The 23,955-nt window shown below is 30.9% G+C and overlaps 1 protein-coding gene across 1 annotated transcript in view; it reads left to right on the top strand.

The window, feature by feature from the left end:
• The window catches only part of LOC129235090 (ATP-dependent RNA helicase DDX54-like), a 47,302-nt gene that overhangs the window by 5,390 nt on the left and 17,957 nt on the right, over window positions 1-23,955 (top strand). The window contains exons 3-10 of the mRNA XM_054868771.1: window positions 3,240-3,310; window positions 7,263-7,451; window positions 10,125-10,312; window positions 12,375-12,558; window positions 13,685-13,819; window positions 16,470-16,680; window positions 21,607-21,741; window positions 23,416-23,634. Of these exons, the coding sequence (XP_054724746.1) occupies window positions 3,240-3,310; window positions 7,263-7,451; window positions 10,125-10,312; window positions 12,375-12,558; window positions 13,685-13,819; window positions 16,470-16,680; window positions 21,607-21,741; window positions 23,416-23,634 (1,332 nt within the window). The remainder of the gene's footprint in view (window positions 1-3,239; window positions 3,311-7,262; window positions 7,452-10,124; window positions 10,313-12,374; window positions 12,559-13,684; window positions 13,820-16,469; window positions 16,681-21,606; window positions 21,742-23,415; window positions 23,635-23,955) is intronic.

The following is a 23,955-nucleotide window of genomic DNA, read 5'->3' as shown; positions in this document are numbered from 1 at the left end:
TAGAAAACTCCTCCCTCCCCCTATTTTGCTTTGTTCATAAACTTTTTTTTTTATTTTCAAAAATATGTCGTAAAACATCCTGACCCAGTTTTTCTTTTCCAAAAACATTCAACTGTTTTAGTTTTTCCACAATGGAATTTTCAAAATTTTGTGTTTTTAAAAAACAAATGGTTTTAGCCCCCCAAAAAAATTTTTGACTCTTTGGCCTGAGGTGATATTTAGCAGTGATATCTTACATATTTTTTTTCCTTTTTATTTAAATTTAAATATCCATGCTCGTGAATTTCTTGATGCATTTTTGTTTTGCATTCACCATTTACCTTAGAAAAATTTAGAACTGCTGGTGACTCTACCTCACAATGTTCTGAATCACTCTTTCTCTCTTGTTTTATTTTTCTTCTATTTAAAACATATTTCGGGGCATCCCATGGATGTATTTGTATCCACTTTGTTGTGATTTTCAACTTCCACTTTGTGGTGAAATTTGAATAAAAATATTCATAAAAATAATCTGTTGGAAGCAAACCCCAATAACTTACATATTATACATCATGTTTTTTTTTCTTGCGCCCTCGAACCTGTTCGCCCTCTGGCAGTAAAAGTCGACGCCGGCTTTCAGGACACAGTCCGTCCCTGGATAAAGCTATATTTTTAAGAAATTATTGTTCAAATCAAAGATATTGAAAATTATTTGCTCTGACCAGAAAAGGAGCTCGACTCAATCATTACACCCCTTCTCTATCCTCTAATTGCTTTTTTTTTTTTTTCTGCAATGGACTAGTTGCAATCTATTCTAGTTGAACTTTGATTTTTTTTTTTTTTTTTTTCAACAAGCTGTTTATAAGTTTCTTTTCTCTCACTCTAATATGCTCACTAGGCCAGGGCCTAGGGTGGCCTATTGGGTAATCTGGGCTTGGGTGGAATCATACTTCATGTATGATATAGATAAGCTTGCCAGACGTCCCGGTTTTCATGCATAATCCCGGTGTCCCGGCCGGTTTACTTAAGGTCCTGGAAAAAGATAAATTTGATTAGATAACCAAAAAAGTCTAAAAATAATTAACTGTTAAGGATTATCTAGGATAACTACTTTGCCATTTGAAACAAAGACTTGTAAATTAATATCGAATCAGCTTGTGAGGAGTTTTGCAACAACATTAAAAGTAAAAAAGACGTTTTTAAAAAAAGTCCTAGCGAATGAAAAATGCATGGAAATATTGTTCAAGTTTTTATTCCTCATTAGAAGTATTTCTTCTTACTAAACTAAAAAATGTTAACATGTAAGAGATAAAATATTTAAATTTATCTGCTTGTGTCATTCATTATTACCCCTGGTTTAGGCTCATAATTAATATTTATTGCTATAACTGAGAATGAACTGTCTAATACAAGCTAAAAACCAGCCAGGGGTGTGTTCCTTTCAAGGGTGTTTGGGATTCAAAATTTCCAGAAATTCGGGCTGACAACATTCTAAAGCAGAAAAATTATTGAAAATAAATAAATAAATAAGTGTTTATTTTCAATAAGATAAGGGGGGGGGGGGGTCGAGCTTCCTCATAGTGCCTGAAAATTTCGCACTGTCTTCAGAAAATTTTACTTGAGTCCACTATCACTCCTGGTTCCCTTTTGAATACTCACGAGGGGGGGGGGGGGGGGTTCCCGGTTGAGCATTTCAGAAATCTGGCAAGCCTAGGTATAGAGATGCGCTGAATACCATATTTTGCCGAACACTAAATATTTGTTTGAAATTCCAATCAAATATTTGGCTAAATACTGAATATCCAACTAATGTATTATTATTTTATGACAATTTAAAATAGAAAATGTTTATTTATTTTGTATCTTTTGTAAAATGAAAATACAGTCTAATCAAAATTCTGAATTCATGTACATTAAAAATAATTATTAGTTGAAATATAAATAAAAATAAAAAAAAAAATCTTTTCAAAAGCAGAAAGCAAATTAATTTACCTAGTAAATGGCTGATTTGGTTTATGTTTCTCAAATTTGTCACAAATTGATAATTAGTTACTTTCCAGATACTCTGCTTTGTCAACTGATAATCATGTAGATAAAGAATCTTGCAGAAAGCATAGTGTTCCTGCATCATTATTTACTGTTATTATACTTTGTTTGCAATGATTAATTTAATTTCATTGTGTTTAAATAATATTTAATTTTCATATAGCAAAACTTTAAAAATTTAAATAGTATAAATTTAAAATCCAAGTATTTCTTTTACATGTCCTTAATACTTGTTTTTAATAATTTGGAATTGTGTGTGTGTGTGGTTTTTTTTTTTTTTTTTTTTTTTTTTTTTTATAAAGCTGCAGTTTTTAAAGAATTAGATTGACTTTCCAAATTTATGAACAGTTAATATAAGGTTTTTTGTGTAATCATGAATTTCTTACTGTCCTCACTTGACCAAAGTTGATGTTGCTCTGATCTTTCAGATTGCCATGATTACCCATCATTTAAGATTAATAAGAAATAAAAGTAAATAACAGTATATGCTGTAAATAATCTTTATCTTCTCAGTACCACATCCTAATCACCATTTCTATTTTTGGTATTATCTATTCTAGATAATCACCAGTCATATTATAATGGGTGCAAATTTCTTGGCCATTACCATTCCATTTCGTTTGTAGAAACTAGAAACCCAACGAGTAGGGACCTGTTATAATTTCTGATTGTAAAAAAATATAATTTCAGTTCAATATGTCAAAATACAAATAAATGCTAGATACTAGATCCCCCCCCCCCCCCCGGTTCCTGTTTCATGTTTGAATGAGTTTGTAATAGCATTGTTTCATGTGTCAAGAAAAATTGAAATGCAACAAAATTTTAATTTAATATCTTGGTTTTTTCTCTTTTTAAAAAATTACTTTGAATGGTACAATATTGGTTGTACTATGATACAAGATTAAACTTTCATTCATGGTATAAAAATATGTGTTTACCAATTGTTGAATGTTTAAAATTATTTACTTTTTTTGTTGCTGAATTTAAAGGGTTCGGCCGAACCTAATATTCGGTTAGTTTGCCAAGTAGGCAATATACTGAACACCAACTGAATATTTGGTGCATCTCCGCTTATTATACAATGGTAGTACAATGCTTATAGAAAATCATTATCAAATTCTCAATCAAACAAGCTTAGGAAAATTCAGTTTCTAAATAGTAATTAACGTTTCAAAAGTATTGTATTCGTTTTTATTGTTCTTTTGTTTTTCTAGGATTAAGCCAGCCCATTCTTCGAGCCATATTCAAAAAAGGGTACAAAGTTCCAACACCCATTCAACGAAAGGTAGTTGTAGCTTCTTTCACACTTTTCTGTTTTTTTAGATCAATTCTTTAAAAACTTTAATGTGTAGTAATCCAAACAATTAGAATGTATACTTTATGTTATTATTAATCCCAAAAATTGAGTTCTCACAATCAAGTTGGAGTGCACTGATATTTTGTGGCGCAGAAAACTTCTGATACATAGCAGCTTCAAAACAGGTGTCACCACCCTTTTTGTAATGAAGTACAAGTGTTGCTTTTGACAACAGCATTCTGCTTTGCAGCTTCTTTCTTTGCTATTTTTAATAAATCTCCTGCTTTTTCCTTTAGTTCAATGTTTTTCCGGTTGAGTAATGTTTTGGTGACGAATTTTATTATCTTCTGATTGCTTATTACGGTATTTTACTGCCAAGAGAGTCTAGAATTGATGGCGAGTGCTTTTCACTTAAATTCCTTTTCAAGTAGTTTCTCAGTGGCAAGTGCTTTGCCAAAAGTGTTAAAATGAAAAAAAGCAATTCAAAACTGGTTGTCCTCACAGACAGCAGACATCATTGACTTTAGGCGCACAAAAGCTTGTAGAAAATAATGAAATGTCTTTAAAAGGGCTGGGCGATGTAGGAATTTCTACATCGTAATGCATCACCAGCCTTACATCACAATGTAGCAATGCATCACAATGCAATGTTTTTTTTTTTTTTTTTTTTTTTTTTTTTTTAAATAAACTTGCTTGCTTAAGTTTTACAAAATATATACAAGGTATAATAAAAATTGTATATCATGCCAGATACGAGTTAACAGATTTCAGCATCAGAAAGAAACTTATTATATTATAAAGCAGTGCTAAAAGTGCAAGTTAGTGAAAAATATAGAAGACAAGTTTTGAGATTACAATGAACCTGTTTTTCAATGCAAAAAGATGTAAATAAATGCATGCAAAATCCTACATTCCATTCAAAAGCTCACATATTCTTGCATTAAAAAAAAGTTTCCTTGTAATCAGTAGCAGGAGAGGGAGCCTGAACTGGGTGACACTCAAAGAGCATTTCATAGTTTATTAAAAATGTAACTTTAATTCTAAAAATTTCCACTAATATATCTTAAATTATATTTAACCTAACAAATTTTCAAAAAATATATTGCCGAATATTGCAGGGGGAGGAGAAGATTACATATATCATCTTCAACAAATTTTGCATACAGTGGATTTGCAGTTTATATTTGTCTTTAGAAACTTACGTTATGCCACAAAAATAGAAATGAGTTGTTTCTGAAAATTATATAAATTTCATATTTACATAAAATATTTATAAAGTCTTTTTTTTGGGGGGGGGGGGTGACACTACGAGTTACCGACATGTGAAACATCTGTGCTGGGAATTTCAATTCTTGTGACACCATAATATATGCTGCATTTTTAGTTGCTATTTTGCGCCTTAAATTTTGCTTTTTTCTGGCAAGTGACTAATATGTTAAGCTTACCAGTTCATCAACATATCATTCGTCTGTAACTAAGAACACGTGTGCAGTTCTTACATGTTTTGGAAGAAATGAAGGTCTAACTCTTCGCACCTTCATTGTTAAACCAGATTGGATTGACACAATGCTAATTAACATTAGTGTGAAAAAATTAGAGATTAAAACGGCAGCAACTCTGAACCGGTGTCTGTACATCAGAGCAGCATTGATGTTTTGGTTTACAGAAAAATTATAAACTGGTTTAACGATGTAAGATGCACACCGGTTTTTGGCGATGCATCGCCCAGCCCTAGTCTGAAAGAAGAAATATAAAATCTGTATAAAAGTATACAATGTAAAGAGTTAAATGAAGAAGTTTCATGAAAATATATGTTTTTTTTTTTTTTTCAACTTGGACCTTACTTGCTGAATAACACCCTCATATCATTGAGAAGAGATAAAATGGAGGGAGTGAAGATTTTCATTCTTGAAGTCAAGACCCCAAGTCATGTGATAGATTTTAAAGCAAAGCATTAGAAGAAATCAGGTTTCTTTCTCTTGTTTCACTTAAACCATGCCAACCATTCGTCATTGCTGAGCAGGACCAGCTCTAGTAGTTCTGCCACCCTAGGCGATATTGACAAGTCCGCCCCCCCCCCCCTAATTGAATAATAATAATATAAAATAATAATGTATTAATAAAATAAAAATAATAGTAAATTTCATAAAATTAAAGTGAGTTTCTAGTTAAATTCCAAACTGGGTTTTGCATTTCCAAGCACTGGTACATACTTATAATTACGTTTTCTAACATTAAAGTAGTACATCTTATGGTTCTGAAACAGATATTAATATTTTCAAAAGACTTTTAAATCACGCAATTTGCCGCCTCTAAAAATAAATTATATCTCTTGTTAAGTTCTGAACTATGTTTTACATATCCAAGCACTGGTACACATTCTAAATTATATTTATTTATTTTTTAGCATTGGAGCAATGAATCTTATGGCACTGAAACAGTATTTTATAATTAAAAAAAAGGGGGGGGGGTTCAATTTCGAAATTTGCCGCCTTGGATGACTGCCTAGGTCGCCTACCCCAGGAGCCGGGCCTGTTGCTGAGTCACATGACTTGGGGTGGTTGGGTTAGTTTTTGCTAAGTCAATGATTGGACTAGCTTCCTCCATTTACTAATTCCTGCTCTAAGCCTTATATATGTGCATATATGCACCCACCTCTCAACTTTTCTATATTATTAGCAAAATGTATGCATTTCCGCTGTTACATGCTTTTATATGCCAATCCAGTATTTTCACATATGTTGTAAAATCCAATTTTACATCTGCTTCTGTAATGCTTTCTCATTTTTGTTTATTATGTGATTCAAGCTCTTGCACTTCAGTAATTTTGTGCTGGCTATTATTTTGAACCTTTTCATATTCTATTTTATACAGAGATGATTCTTCATTTTGCTAAGGTCTTAAGTCTCAGATATTGATTTTTTTTTTAAATAAGTTTCCTGTAACGTTGCTCCAGAAGAATGAATAAACTCTGGATGATGCTTAAGATGGATATTTCATTGAAGTTTGAAAAGCTCACCTTCACCAGAATTTCCACTCTAGCCATACTTCACAGCAATGCAGAATACCAAAGAGTATTTAGTAGCATCTGAAAGAGGAGGACAGGCAGTTCTTTGTCTAATAATAACCTGGATAACATTTTTATCACAAAAAATAAAAACCTGTTGTAGTATACAAGTTTTTGAAAGCTGTTATGTCAGCAACTTATGAAAGCTTAAGTTGTTTTAGCAAAAGCAGAAAGCTATATTAATTTTCAAAAGAGTAGGATTACAACAAGCTATAAGTTTCCTCCAAAAGAATATTCTTAATGATTTATATTAATGGTGAACCTTACAGAAAAATATTAAACAACATTTTAAAAGTGCACAATTGTGTTCTTGAATTGTTATGAGTGCAAGGCTTCCTTTTTGAAACTAATTGTTTGTTGTAATCCTATGTTTTCCTTTTGTAAATCAACACTGCTACTGTTAAATTAAATAAGTATTGTGCATAAGAAGTAAAATAAGAAATGACAACGTCAAATAGCACAATTTGCAGATTACTGCAGACAGGTGTTTCGGTGCTACGAGGAATGCTTTTTTTCTATGCAAAAGAAATGAGCTTATGGATGAAAAGACTTCCGATTTTTAATCCATTAACTTGTTTCTTTTGCATTGAAAAAGGCGTTCCTTGTCATGCCGAAACACCTATCTGCAGTTTGTGTTATTTGATGTTGTTGTTTCTTATTTTACTGCTTTTGTTCTTTGTGCTGATCATAGTTCAGATTAATTACAGGTAAAGATTTTAAAATGTTGTAATGCTTTAAATTTTAATGGTTTGTTGTGTGTTGATTTAAAAAGTGCGCAAATTCAGCCATGCATGCATTGTAAGATTTTTGAAGTTGACAAGTTGGCAGCTATGTAATTGGCACATTTGAATAAATATTTGTTTTTTTACTCAGGCTATACCTGTTGTGATGCAAGGAAAAAATGTAGTTGCAATGGCTCGTACTGGAAGTGGGAAAACAGCTGCTTTTCTTGTGCCAATGTTGGAGAAATTGAAATGTAGAGTTGGAAAAGCTGGAGCCCGTGCCTTGATTTTTTCCCCTACTCGTGAATTAGCCATTCAAACTATGAAATTTGCAAAAGAAGTATGTTTATTTTATTATTTGTGTGTTAAAGATAATATTATATGCCTATCTATGGCAGAAATAAAGATGTAATGCAGTTGTTATTATTTAGATATTGAAAAATTTGATTTGTGACTACCACAAATCAGATTCAAGAATGTTACCATATGCTTCTGCTAAGGGGTGTTTTTTTAGAGGTATAGAACTTTAAGTTGGCAACACTGCTTGATATCTGTGCCATTTTGATAGCTGTCACTTGTTTTGTGTTCAGTTTGGTTTGCCATTTCAATATGAATAGATAACAAGACGGTGCAACTTGCCACAGAGCGCGTGTCACAATTGATTTATTGAAAGAAATGTTCAGTGAACGAATAATTTTGCGTAATGGACCCATGAATTGGCCTGCAAGATCATGTGATTTAACACCACTGGACTACCTTTTGTGGGGCTATGTGAAGTCTCTGGTCTACACCGATAAGCCGCAGACGGTTGATGCCTTGGAAGAGAACATTGGCCACCTTATCACTGACATACGGCCTCCATTGCTGCAAAAAGTGAGAAAATTGGACTTTCTCTTAGCCAGCCAAAGTGACCATGTGCCAGAAATCATATTTAAATAAAAAATGGCGAAGAATCATCTTTCAAATAAAGCAACATTCATGGCAATTAACAAGATTTAACTGTGTTTTATTTGAATCTAAAGTTCTCTACCTCTAAAAAAAAACACCCTTTATAATGTCACTTTTATAAGATCGATTTCAATAACTTGACTAATAAACAGTAGGATCCAAAGTACTATCTCTGGGTTTAAAGGCTTAAGCTCTATAAATTGGCAATACTTGATTGCATTTTATTTGCAACTTATTTGCAACTTAAATTGTTTTTTTAGCAATTGCTTAAATTTTATTGCCAAAAAAACAGTAATATTTAGCTCCCCCACAGTAGTAGTAGAATAGGTTTGGTGTTTAAACATGCATTTATTAAATAGTCTGTAAATATTCTATTTTGGACACTCATTACATATTTGAGAGTAACTACAAGCACTAGATAATGAAAAAACAAAACAAAAGTAAAATAAACTTTTTGAAAGTTTTAAAAATAGATTTTACAAATCCAAAACTTATTAGGTTATGTATATTCGTATATATATGATTGAATTTCAATTACATTTAGTTTTAGAACAATACTTTCTGTTCTCTAATCCCATTGTTTCAAACAGCGTTCATGAGCCTTGTGAAAAACTGCATTTTTGTTCTAAGGGCCCTTTAAACCTCCAGAATTTTGCTTTTGGCTCCATATTTTTACCCTCTACTCCTGAAAAAATATGTTTCTTGAAATTCCATGCACACTTGTAAGGACAAAAGAACTGAAAAATCAGAAAGTTTTAGAGCCTGTTAAAATTTGGAATAAAAATTAAAATTTGTAAGAAATCATAATTTTTCCTTTCTTTTTAATTTTTATATAATATACCTGTTATTGATGATATAGTGTGTATCAGGGTAACAATACAGGCTGATTTTACTACCTTTTTTTGGTGCCGTAACAAAAATCTTATTTTAAAATCGATACTTTCACAAAAATCAATTAATAAAATCAACAGCTTCACAAAACTAACTTTGAAAAGTGGCACAGTCACAAAACAATATTAAAAAATTAGAAGTTTCACAAAAATCCGCATTTTAAAATAGAAAACTTGTTTTTCTGTCCAAAACAGTTCACTCTTTTCCTACCTCTTAGGTTTTTAGCTCCCCCCCCCCCCCCCCAAAAAAAGCAGAAGTAACAGTAGATGACATTTGCACTTTTCAAATTTCCATTTAAGTTACCCTAATTTTCATTGACAAAAATTAGAATGTGCCTTTAAAAAATCACAAAATTAATGCTGATATAAAAAAATGTAAAAAAAAAATTCACAAAAATAGAATATGATGCAATACTTTCATAAAAATAGGTAGTAGGGGAAAAAAACTGGATTGGCCCCTGATATCATTTTGGTATAGCTGTTAAATTCATGTCCATGAAGAAATATTATCATAATTAGCTAACTTGGTCATTGCATACACACGCACAAATTTTTTTTTTTATGTACTTGAAGTCTTCTATTTTCTATCATTAAATTAGAAAATTTAAGGAAGTTTTTTTCCTGCCCCCAGAATGCATGTTGAGTGAAACCTATGAAAAAGTGTGGCATTTTGGGAGAATAGTTATGAGGGAGTCAAAAATATGGGGAAAATGCCATTTATAGACAATTCCATGAATAACCACTTGATGTATTTCTAAATCTTATTCCCAGGCAGCAAGTTTGTTTTTACCATTTGACTACTTAATCGTGACTCATTTTGGAGTTTGAATTTAAAAATGAAATAGGTTCTACATTAGCATATGATAAAGTCATCTTTCTTGCCTAAAAGTGGTATGATTGTTATTATAAAAACACATTTTGTGTCTATAAAAGATTAGTATTTTCCAACCATTTTATCTGTATCTCTTCTAAACTGATAAGTGATTTTCCAAAAACTATAAGTGACAGATGGTGACTAGTGTCATGATGAAACTGGGTATTTCAATGTAGTTGTGTATGATTAATTATAGGACAAAAAATTAATAGTAGTTATATGTCTTAATATAAAGTCAGGGATAGTTTTTGATTTTATTCTTATGTTTTGCATGCTTTTAATATCTGGATGTATTTGTTAGTTAGGTATAAACACAGACCTGAAAACTGCATTAATATTAGGAGGAGAAAAAATGGAAGACCAATTTGCTGCTATTCATGAAAGTCCTGACATTATAATAGCGACTCCTGGACGGTTCTTACATGTAGTTATTGAAATGGATTTGAAACTGTCATCAGTTGAATATGTTGTGTTTGATGAAGCTGACAGGTGTGTAGGTTTCTTTCATGTCGTATCTCTTTTATTGAAATAATTTTACTACCACATAATTTAAGTAGGATTTAGATTCTGATAATAATGATAATTTGCCCTAAGTCATTGAAAAACTTAGGAACCATTACTCGAGCTTGTACTTGTATGTTACTTTTTTTTTTCATTTAAGAAATAATCATGCACCAAGTTATTTAGCCTTTTACGCTCAAAGTGACCAAGTTCTGATTGGAAGACACCTCTTGAGTGAAATAGGTTAAAAGATTTTTTTTAATCTAATACTGAAATTTGAAGTTTTTGTACTTAATATAGGTTGCAACAGTTTAAATAAGATCTTTAAAAAAAAATTGATTTTTAGAGGTTCGAGTTTTCTGGGGGGTTGATGGGGATGGGGAGACATTTTGCATTGTCTGCCTGATTTTTTGTCAAGATGGAAAATTTTCATAAGTTTTAAAGTTAAAAATTTGAATTTAGATTTTGTAAGTTGTTAAAATGTCAGTAATCCAACGTTATTAAGCACAAAACTTGCAATCATTTGCAAGTTTTGTGCTTAATAACGTTGGATTACTGACATTTTAATTTTTCAGCACAAAGGTATTTATTCTTTATTTGTAAGTTGTTGTTCAATGTTTTGAGTAGTAGATCAGACAATGAGCATGAAGTGCTTGTGAATGCAAATAATATCTGAAAAAAATAAGGACTTTTGGAACACTTATGCAGTAAAGAAGAAAAAGAAAATTCTGAGAGAGATGCAGCAGCAAGCAAATTAAATATTTGTATTGAGAATAAGATTTACCATGCTACAAGCAATGATAAAATTAAAAATTTTTAAAAACCCCGACTGAGTCGCAACTGTAGAATTAAGAGGGAGAATTGAAAATCCTTTTAAAAGCCTTATATTATTAAAAATCAATGTCAAGTATTTTGTTTGCCATTCAATAGAAACTGGCAACAGATAAAAATTTTAAATCATTGTGTTTTATTTTCTTGTCAGCCAACAATGAATTCAGGTATCAATCACGTGAATAAAGGCTTAGCTGTTATTAAAATTTGCTTTAAAAAAATGTTATAATTCAAATTCTATGAAACATGGAAGTTCCAAACGCATTGTATCTGACGCGGAAAAAAATTCTCTTTATTTTGGTATTAAATTTTAAAATTTTCAACTATGTTTTCACTGCAAAAATCGCAAAAAATCTTATAGAGGTTTTCAATTAATATCTTTGTTAATTAATGTCATCCACAGATGCAACCTAGCTAAGAACACTCTCTATCAACTCTCTTTTGGAATATTTTTTTTTTTTCAAAATTGGTTCATCCGTTTAAGCGCTAGAGTGCCACAGACAGACATAGATACACAGACACATCAAACTTATAACCCCCTTCCTTTGTGTGTCGGGGGTTAAAAAGAGATGCAAAATTTTGTTTAATCACTGCTTCATTTACTTAGCTTTCTACTTTATGTACGTTATCAATATTTTTTGCAACGCAACAACAGTAAGACATTTGAGTAAGACATTTAGCACAAATAATGTCAAATTGTATTTATTATAGTTAGATAATGTTGTATTTTAACTAATATTTTAATTTTTCATTAAACAAATAGCTTAAACTCAAAAAGAAAAGTGTCGAAAAGTAATCCTCCTTAATAGGGACACCTCCCAATCATAGACAAAGCATCCGATCCTGTGATTCTCCTTCATTCGGAGATACTACAGTTTATGTTTATTATTATTATTTTATTTTTTAATTTTTTTACCACTCTCTCGTCCATGTAAATAATTTTCAAAACTTCTAGCTACTTTTTTTTCAATTGAAGGTTGTGAAGAATGTGTTTATGATTAGATTTTTGTTTAAAGTGCTATGTTTGGACTACAAAGTGTTTGGTGCTTAAAAGACTGTTCACTCCAGATCTCTCTGCCTCACTTTAAAAAATATCACTAGGGCCACTGTAAATGCTTATATTTGTTATTGTTTCAACTAAAGCCATTTATTTAATTTTTCAAAAATTGTGAATACTTGAATATTGATATTGACAATTCATGGTTCTTACATTTATTAGACTTTTCGAAATGGGTTTTCAAGAGCAACTTCATGAAGTGTTACATAGGCTGCCGTCAGAACGACAAACACTACTCTTCTCTGCTACATTACCAAAAGTTTTAGTAGAGTTTGTCAAAGCAGGAGTCGAAGATCCAATTTTAATCCGTTTGGACGTAGATCTGCAGATCAGTGAAAATCTTAAGGTAATTTTCATTTAATTATCTTATGTTATTAAAAGTGCCGAAAAACTGGAATGCTTCTAGTTTATATATTTTCATAATATCATTACTTTGGTTTTAATTCTATTAAAAAACTTGCAAAAAATGCAAGCGTAGTACAAGGGTTGATCCAAAAGTAAGGTTCCCCTCAATTTTACAAATATGCACCACTGTCTATTATCATTAAAATTTACATCGTTAGAAAGAAAAAAACATTTCTCTATTTTTATACACAACTACCATCTTTTTCTGTGCATTATTGTCGACGGTGCCCTAACTTCTGTATTGAGTGTCACAGAATTCCATTGACAATCTGTTGAAGAAGCATGTTACCCCTTCTTTAACTTTGCCGTCGCTCCAGAAATGTTGGCCATCAAAGTGTTCCTTACACTTAGGAAGCAAGTGGTAATCTCTAGACTCAAGCTCTGAACTGCAATCAAGAATGGGGTGGTTTGTTGACTGTCCTGTCCCACACTGGTGGTTTAATTCTGTGACTCTCAATACAGAAGTTAACATACCATCGACAATAATGCACAGAAAAAGATGGTGATTATGTATAAAAATAGAGAAACATTTTTTCTTTCCAACAATGTAAATTTTAATCAGAATAGACAGTGCTGTATATTTGTAAAATTAGTGAGAACCTTACTTTTGGATCGACCCTCGTATGTGTACGTAACGCATAAAAGAAATTCTTTTTAAAGAGGTAGCTGTATGTTGTACTGTGTAAGTAGTCCTGGAATTTCTTAAATTAATATATTATGATGTATTCTCATCAGACTATATCAGATTTCACTAAAGCAATATTATTGGTTTGCATACTCAAATGGTTTCTACTTAAATATTAGATTTAACAAGAATTTTATTCAAATTTTAGTAGAATTATGTCATGGGTATTATTAGTCTTTTGAGGTAAATAAATACAAAAGAAACCTTTCTGAGGTTCAGTTGCCACTGCTTTAAAGCTTTTCAAAGATATTGTTTAATAGTTTTATGCACATTTTGCTGCTTGATAATGAAACTACCCAAATCCTTACTTGTTGTATAATTAATTAATTTTTTCAGCAAATATTTTTTAAATTTACTTAATATTTCTTTTTAATCCTTTCAGAGTTCATATTTTCTTTGTCGCAACGATGACAAACCTGCTGTTTTACTTCATTTACTAAAAAATGTTATAAAATTGCCTGAAGAACTAACTGTTGTTTTTCTTGCTACTAAACATCATGTTGAATACATGAAGGATGTAAGTTTTTTGTCCTTCCTATAATTTTATTGAACATGGAATTTTTCTGTATTTTGTGAAATTAAAAACCTATTTCTGACGTATACATAACCACGGTTGAATTTATTATGTACATAAACCAAGTTCACTTTTAAAGAGCAAGATTAGAAATTTTTTCTGGTTGCCAGTGACTAGCAGAAACCATTTACTTGCTGCCACTCTTTTTTTTTTCTGGTTGCTATTTTTTGTGCAACAAAATTAGCTTTTGAATTGCTACTAAAGCATAAATATATGTTTAAATAGAGGTCAATATAACAATGACATTAATGCTAATCATGGACGTGGCAAGAGTGGGGTGTGACCCCCCCCCCCCCCTGAGTCGGCAGTCAGCAAAACTATATGAATGACATATTTTATTCTGTACATCGACTTTGGAACAAAAAAAAAAGCAGAGTTATAAAATGAACGTAAAATATACCATGGCTGGGTGTCGGAAAGAAAATGACTGACTCTGGAAGTTTTGGAGCCTTCGACAACGACTCCTTTATGCCAAAATCAGTCCGACTTTGACTTCCCAGGCACTTGCAGAGTTGCCGAGTTAGGGGGAGAATGACAGACTCCCATTCTTAAAAGTTTAAATCTTCGACTTCCAACTCCGACACCTTTACCCCAAAATCAGCCTGACTCCGCAGACCTGAAATATATCACTCGGCATAAAGAACGATTTTTCTCAAGTCGGCATTTGTGTAAAGTAGGCAGAGCAACAAAATTTAAAGAGACAGTAAACATGGGGCAGCAGCAGGATTCGCCAATATATATCAGTCAATATATATCATGATATATATCACCATACATATCCAATATTTATTTCGAATATCGATATATGATATTTTCGATATTTATTTTTTCAACTATGGCATCTTCAATTTAAAAATTATATTAATCAAGGTAATAGTGTTTATTTGTTATTAAAAGTAACCAAAAAGTTATTTCTATATTTTAAATGATGTATTAATGCATCATTAATGTAACAGAGTAATATATCTATTCCTTTTTATTTTATATTGTCAAAATTATTAGTAATGTGACAATTTTAATTCATATTAAAAGTGATAATTAAATATTAAATGTTAGTCAGAAAAAAAGAAAATGTCTTACAACTGTGCATCGACTAATGCATATTTTTTATTGACTAATGCATTTTTTATTTCCATTTTAGAGTGGGAACCCTGAAAAACTAATAATGGTTTTGCTGACTAAATTTAGTTATTTTCAGGGAAAACAAAAAAAAAAAAATCAAAAATATTAAAGCACCTTTTTTTTCTCACAATGTAACCAAATGTAAAATACCTTGAACTCTGATTCAAGCAACATTAAAATTAAAAAATAGATAAATGATAAATCACAATTGAAAGGTTTGCTTGAACAGTAGCAAAAATGAATAATTAAATTAAGTAGAACTATACAACTGCTCCATTTTTCATTTTACAAATTTGACTTGTGTTTTATCATAAATTCTAATTAATAATTTTGAGTAAGAGTTGCCAAAAACTAATTATGGTCATATGTGCTCATAACTGAAATACTTACTCTTGATTGACTAGTTATGGGCTCATTCATTAGCTTGAAAGGATCTTAAATATCTTAATTAATGGCAAAAATATGCATACATGATGGGGGAAAGCTAAAGAATATGTACCAATTAAGCTAAGATCGGATTTTTCAACAAAAAAAAACTTCAATCCCAGGTCCTTAAGAAAGAAATCCTTCAAAAACTTAAATGCAAAGAAAATTCACTGTTGGTGACTAAGAAGCATTAACATTATAAAACAGCCTGTAGAAAAAAACTTACTTTTGGGAAAATGTAGTGAGGGTATTCTTAAAATATGCTATTTTTGAGAATCCACTGATGGTGTTCCTGGAATACCAATTGCAAACTTGATGTTGACAATACAAGACAAACCTGCCCTTACTGGTTGGGTGCCCATAAGTAGTCATTTACCCTATTAATACAACCATTTCATCTCCCTGTTTCTTTACGGGTACACCACCTACGTTCCAAGAAAGCTATGACCAGTTAATAATCCCTACTTCCTCTGGGAACTTTGTAGAGAAATTGAAGTACAAAGTGCAATTTTGCCTGAACGAAAAAAAATTTCTTATCATTACTGAGTAAAGTGTCATCTATGTTTGACGATTTTTTATTACTTGTGTTGTGATCTTTTTTGTAACACTTTCTAATTTTATTCATTCACTCACCAAACTCTTTACATGTTTTTCTAACAACAATAAATATTACGTAAATCTTTTGGATACCATTTGCAGCTAAATTGGAAATATTCTAAATGTGAGTTTTAAAAAAACGCTGAAGTGTTAATTTTATTCATTCACAATTGACGTCTTACTAACATACAAATGCCTTGGCTGAAACGACAATTGCTACACTAATACTTGCTGCTAAATCTAGTCCGCCGATGAAGAAGTCAGTATCATATTATATGTATCAGTTATTATTTTCACTACTCACTCACTACGTATTTTTTTAGAAATAATGTCATTCAAAAGAGGAATTTATAGTGCAGCTTCCATTTATTGTTTATTCCTTTTGTTTTTGTTCTCCTACATATTATTGCTTAAATAACCCAACATGTAACATTTTTCTTAATTTCAGATTTTGGAGAAAGCCGAAATTCCTTGCAGTTATATTTATAGTAGCCTTGACCAAATGGCACGGAATATTCACATAGCAAAGTTTAGAAATAAAAAAGTTGGTGTGTTACTGGTTACAGACATAGCTGCTCGTGGAATTGATATTCCTCTGTTAGATAATGTGATAAATTACAACTTTCCTGCAAAACCAAAACTGTATGTTCACAGAGTGGGTAAGTAGTCTTCAGCTTAAAACTTTATTTCTTTTGTTCTTAATTCCTGCGTCCTACTTATTTGTTCCTTTAATTGTTTTTATATGTGTTTCCATTCATTCAAGAAACTCTCTCTTTGAATGCTTTTTTTCCCAATGATTAAATATTTTATATAGTGAAATCTCAACTTACACGAAGGATGCGTTCCAAGATCCTCGTGTGAGTCAAAATTTCACTTTGTGAAATCGGGTATATATACAACCTTTTGAAACTCATGCCCAATTATTTTAGTCACTTATTCTTCAAAAAAATTTAAACCATTCTCTAACTATTTCCCATCATTTCCTTCATTAATAAATGAATAAACACCATATTTAAAACTTTAAAAAAAGTTGCTCAAGGTAATACTGCACAGAAATGTAAATGCATGAAATCAATAATCAGTAAGAGAGCGAAGCAAAGTAAAGCACCATAAGCGGCTCCTATGGGGGGGCAAGGGGGCCAACTGCCCCCTCACTCCTGAAAGTAAAGGAGCCTTGCCCCTTCACTTTTCTAACTTCAAAATTAACAATTGATCGATAACTGACAATGGTAATTGATTTGCGTGCTTAAAGAAAGAAAAATTGATTTAATAAGTCTGTTTTTCTCTAGTAATTATTTCATGAAAAATTAATTCGAACTATTAATCGAAAGGAGGGAGTCTACTGTCACCGTCCATTCTGATTTTTGAGGCCATGTCTTGAACTTTTTGAGACTTGTAATCCATAATTACGTTCGAATCCTATAACAGTCCCAATTTTCTGTAGAAAAAGTCAGTTTCAGGGTTGCCACCCGCCTAACTCCTTCCCCTCCCCACACACATTTCTTTTGAGCTTTTTATTCTCCACTTTTTTTGGTGTACCAGCCGCCTATGTAAAGTTCTGTAGATTTGTAATAATAATGATGATTGATGCTGTGCAGCTAGATCATGGTTAGTCTGGGTTGCCACGCACCTGGAAAATATGGTAAACCTGGAATTGTAAGGGAAAAAACACAAATTTTTGAAATTTCTGCAAAAGTCAGAGAATTCCTTCCCAATTTTTGCATATGATGGGGGAAACTGTTGCATAAAAATGTAAAAATGCGATAAATGTTGCATTCCAGATAAGCCAATTTTCCGGATAGTTGAGAGGAAAAAAATCCAAGCCGAAAATTGCATAGCATGTTTGAGATTTCAGTCCTTATGCATCCTTCAAACTTTTCCATTATTTCAATGGTTGGAAGTTATTTTAATTAATTCTGGATTAGAATTATTTTATTTATTTATTTATTTTATTTATTTATTTATTTTTTTTTTTTTGCAAATTTTAACTTTTATTGAGTTAATTAGCAATTACATATTTTTTTTTAAAAAAATACTAAATTGTAAAAAAAGTGAGCATTTAATTTTTTAGTTCTTCATTTGCTCTTAAAGCTGAGGATTTGTAAAAAAATCTTTTTAAAATAAAAATCAAAGTCCATTTTAGATGAATAGTGTAATAATTTTCTATATTCTTATGTATAAAGAATATAAATTTTAAATTGAATCATCATTGCGGAGAATATTTAGCATGCCTTTTTATTTTTGAAACAGAATGAACTATGATTTTTATGAATCCTTGCTTGCCAAAGAGAGACATTACGATTACAACCCTTTATAACAATGGTGATAATTTTTTCACATGTTATGTTAGAGTTGAGAATAGTGGCGATGTAGATGCTTTGGAAACTTCCCATCGTGGTTTTTGTTAAAATATTGATGTCTTAATTTTGAACTTCTTTTTTTTAAAACATCTGTGTTTCATAAAAAGATGTTACACCACTTGTTGAGAGTTTAGTATCGACAACTGGGAAACGTAACTTTTGAACGCAAATATTTTTCAATTTCGAAACCTTTTGTTTTCTTTTATTTTCATTCTTACATGAAAGTGTTACCTACTAGAAGTAACCATAAACAATGATAAAAAATATATAAAATGCCTTGTTCACGGAAATTTTTAAAAAAAAAGAATTTTTTTTTAATGTTTAAAAATTGAGGCCAATTTAATATCAAAGTAGTAATTTTGTTAATTGTGCAAACAATGAGCTATTTTAATGATTAGTGGGAATTTGATATTAATCTCTCTTAATTAAAGTACGGCTTAATTAGTAGTTATCGTTTTAGTTCAAATGTGTGTTAAAAATAGTATTTAATAAATTTGAGAATATACTGGCAATTTATAATTGTGGTAAAATGCCTAAGATTGATGTATTTAACCTCCATCATTTATTTTCACCTCACATATAGTCATATTGATATGGTCTGTCATGGAGGTGAGGAACTTTCCATTAATATAGGCCTAATGGATATATTTTTCAGAGAAATATGTTTTTTCTTCATTGCTGCAATCTGCACAGCTCAAGCATATGAAAACATGTTCACTTCTTTTTTTACATTAATTTACATCCCTGAAATTTGAGTTTACGGATGTGAAAAGTCATAATAACTACACTACAGCAAAATCTATCTCCTTGTTTCTCAACAAAAATCTCACAACTTCAACTATAACTGAAAATAAACAAGGGGGTTCCCTTGTATCATGGAAAATAAAATGTGATGTCATTACTGCCACGTGTTAATGAGGAATGGCATTTTAAGTTTGGGTAACGGAGTTGAGCATTTTTGTGTGACATGACTTCTTATCCTAAAAAACGAACTAAAATACAATATTAAAAAATTAAATATACTTAAACAATTAGTATTTAAGACACTTGTGAAAGGAATAATAAACAAATGTATGTTTTTAATTAAACAAGTTATTAAGCAACATAAACAGTCACACCAGGTGTGTGACATGCCACGGAGGTGAGAATTCATATGTTGTGTACCAAAAATATACGAAAATAAAAATTGTTATTGAAAAATGGTTGGCAGGTTTAAATAGATATATTTTTGATGAAATTAAAAAGCATTGTTAAATGAATTGTTCCTTAAAGTTTTTTCTGTAAAAGGCGTGTGACAGAAAAGTTACACTTTTTGAAGAATGACCCAACTGCATGTTAGTGAAAAATTTGAAAGAAAAGTCTTGTAACATTATGGACTGATGGAAAGCTTTTATTCATGCTGCAAGGAGGGAGGGAAACTTAAATCAAATGAGATTTTTTACAATATGCTCAGTTATGCTAGAATGGTCCCTAGCACATGTCATCTTGCAATTAGGAAAAGGTTGCCAAGCAAGAAAAAGAATTTAAAAAAAAAGTACTAAGAAAAAGTTTTGAGTAAAATAAAATTTTTGCATTGAAAGGGAAACAAACTTTTGCACAACACAATTGCAGAGATTTAAAAATAAAAGTATTTATTGGAAATATCTGGTCTTTCAAAGCATTTGTAATTAAATTTTAAGTTTGTTTTAACTTAACCCAAATTTTGACAACAATTATTGATAATTTTTTAAAGCATTATTTGGTTAATAAAGTAGGTTTATTTACAGTAAAAATTATATTGTATCGATATTAAATAATGTAAGTTGACATTCATATTCCTGGCATTTTTTTCTAAAATCTGGAAAACCTGGAAATGTCTGGGAATTTCACTCTTGAATTTCTGTTGCAACTCTGTTAGTGCTTGCACATCACTTTCTTTTCAAGCAACTAGTCAAGAAGAGGAAGAAATGGCTTCTTCCCCTGTTTATTTCCCTAAAAACTTGCATCGCAGGAAAGGAGTTCCCTTTAACTCAGAGGTACTTTATTTGTAAAAACTCGTGTTATATCAATCTCGCATAAGTTGAATCTCATTGAAAAGCCAGTCCGATGTAATGTTTTTAATTTTTTGCTTTTAATTTCAAACTACTAGATGTTTGCCAAATTTTACAGATTAGGAGTAAAATTTAGTCATTTCAGGTGTTTTTTCGAGAAACGCATTTTGAAGTCTGATTGCATTTGCTTCTGTAAAACTCAAGTGGTTCTGTTTACTATGTGGTTCTACCTCTTAAGCATCAGTAATTTTGTGTGTTTCCATTATTTTTTAATCTGTCTTTTATTTCAAGGATACCCACGAGAGCAAATTTGTGAGGCGGACTGCCGCATCGAAGTTTTTACGAGGGTTGGTTTCACAAGGGTTTTGTTCTCATTTTGAGAGGTGCTCCATAGCAGTTGGGAGAGTGTTCCATTGCGCTGAGGAGGTGAGGGCACTCCTGGATACTTCATATCCCCGACTTGCACTCTCATAAATTGCAATCCAGTTCATTGGTTCAATCCAATACCATTCGTAAAATAATCGTTAATTTCCACCATGGTTATAAATCACTAAACAGCAAAAAAATTGGGAAACTTATTTTATAGAACCTACAAAATTAATTATCAATAAATTGCAAGACAAAATATTATTATAACCATTTAAAATAAGTTTAGTAAACAGAGAAAATAATTATCTTATTAACTTTTTTTTACAAAATAAAGTTTCACTTTTTTGAGGCATGCTCTTCTTTCCTATGGCATAGATTTCATTCTATTAATTGATTTGTCCATAAAAGAATAAGACTAAATTAATTTGTAAAGTCAAGTGTTGTTTTTTTCAATAATTCAAATTTTACTGTGTATATTGTATTACACCAAAAAGCGTCTTCTTTTTGTAGATTTGCATGAAGTGATAAAAAAAAATTCAATTTTTAAACATTTTATTGATGCTGTATTTGAAGAAATAATTGTAAAGCAGTTGATGCTCTATTTTATGAGCCTGTAATTTGCAAGCACTCACAGCTTTGCAAACAACTTACAAGAACAGAAAAACCTTTTACTGAAATATTATTTGATGTTACAAAATCTCGACTTTTTGAAAAAAAATTTCATTTTTATCAAGAGTTCATACAATCTAGCGTCAACTGTTTTTTCTCACTTTTTATCTTAAGACTAGTTTCTATTTAAAATCATGGCTGCCAATGTTCTTTTCAGGAAGAGTTGCTAGAGCAGGTAGATCTGGGAAAGCGTTCTCCATTATATCAGCTGATGAAACTCCATACCTTTTAGATTTGCATTTATTTCTTGGAAAGCCTTTAAAATTTGCTAAATTTAACATGGAAACTGAAGGTAAACACAAAATAATTTTAGACTAAAATTTTACTGCATGCATTTAAAACAACTAAAAGTGCTTTTTCAGTAAGACAAATATAATAAAGCACAGATTATCCAAACCTGTCAGGATTGATCCTGGCTTGGAATACTAAATCGTAGCTTAAATAGCAACATGTCCACCATCTTGAGGCTAAATTCTGCTTTCTGCCTATGTCTACTATGATGAAGTAGCATGCTTTGCTTCTTGATTGTCGTTTCTTATTATCTCCATGCCACACAGAAGCAAAACAGGCTAGTTCACTGTAGCAAACATGGGAAGAAATCGAAGTTTAACCCCAAGATGGCAGACGTGTCGCTACTTAAGCCGGGATCTTGGGTTTTAGTTTGGAAAGGTTTGGTAAGTTGAACAAGGGACTTCTGAGATGCTTCTGACTATTTTTAAATGGTTGGAATACATATTTTTAATGCAGAAATTAAGGGCATAGAATGTCTTGAGACCTTGATTTCCCTCTTCTCCCAAATCTTTATGCTCTTATAAGTTGGAGTTATATTATTGGTTTTGCTCCTCAATTGTTAAAAAAAAAAAGTGATAAAGTGATAGTATGTTTGAAAAACTGGATAGTTCGGTTGATTGGAGTTCAGATAACCAGTGTTCTAAAGCTTCTTTTTTTTTAATGAAGGTTTGTCTTTCCACTTTTCTTATTTTTGAATTTATTTTTAGAACTATTTTACTTATATAGCTGCGTGTATGAATATATTTAAATTTTATGTGTTATTATATATTTTTTTGTGTAGTTTTCCTTTTTGTTTAACAAAATAGACCAAATTAATAGATAAATAGGTTGGAAATGTTTTTTATTGACTTTCAAAAATTGGTTTTTTGAAAGTTTTTTTTTTTCTATCAACCAATAAAAAAAGTTTTTTTATTATTTGGGCAAAGAATTCTAGTTATTACCTGAAACATTTTTCAAAACATAACAAAATTATAATCTTGGGTGCAGTAATGCTAGTTATAAAATTCTTGACACAAGTGACTCTTCTTTAAAAATTTCTTTAGATTCCATAAACTGTGTTAAACATTCAACGTATTCCTCATTGAGAATAAAAATCATTTATTCTATCAACAATTCAATTTTTTTATTGTTATTACAAAACATACAACATGTCAAAATGAATTTAAAAGAAAAATAACATTATTGAATAAAAGTTTGTTTTACATTTGTACTTCATGGTGTACTTTTTAAAATATTTGTGTAACTAATTTGATCTGTATTTTTGCCATGCGATAGATTCTTAGTAATGCTTTGACTTGAGGATTGATCATTGAAAGACTTACAGTCGACAGGGAACACAGAGACTCCCTTTGCACTCTATTTTGCACCCCAAAAACTTTGCATTATTCAGTGCTTTATGATGCATTATGAATTAATTCTCTTAAAAGATTCCTGCAGGCTCTCACTCGTGTACTATATGTACATGTGGGAAAGCATGCATCATGATTTTTTAAAAAAAAATCCTTCAATTATAAATTATGTATAATCACAAATTTATTGTATTACTCTTCTGGAAAAGCACCGCAAAATAATGTTAAATGTAGCAAATACCGCTGAATATATAAATGGATTTGAAAAAATTTTCTTAGAAAGAGTTTTGATTTTCTGATTTTTTTATTATTTTTTTTTTTTTTAGATAGTGTATGTGGAGCTGTGCCCCAAAATATTATTGATGATGAATCAGAAGTTTTACATTGCTGGCACAAACTATCTGTTGATCTTTCATCTATGCAAAAAGTTACTGAAAATGCTTACAAAAAGTACATTAAATCCAGACCTGCTCCATCAAGTGAATCTGTTAAAAGAATGAAGGAATTTTCATTTTCAGCCGCGGAAATACATCCCCTTTTTAAAGGTGAGCATATATTTTTCTTTATCATTAATTAAGGAATCAATTTAAAGAGGCTCTCTAAATTTCTGGAAGAAAACCTTTCAGCCTGTCATTACAGTCAACTCCCGATTATCGGCAAGCAAAATATCCATGAGTCAATCAACAATCAGGAGCATGTATTTTCGCAGTAAAAAGCAAGTACCAATAGCTGGTTTTTTGTCGAAAATTTGTAAATTTCCACTCAGTTGTTATTGTTTTATTTATTTATTTATATTTTATGCTTTCTTCATCATACATACACTTGTACTTAATTGATGTTAAGTTCTTTCGTGCAAAAATACTAAC

Source organism: Uloborus diversus, chromosome 2 (assembly GCF_026930045.1).
Source record: "Uloborus diversus isolate 005 chromosome 2, Udiv.v.3.1, whole genome shotgun sequence".
Taxonomy (NCBI): Eukaryota; Metazoa; Arthropoda; class Arachnida; order Araneae; family Uloboridae; genus Uloborus; species Uloborus diversus.
Note: the sequence above shows the minus strand (reverse complement) of the source record. Positions and strands in the feature narration are given on the sequence as shown.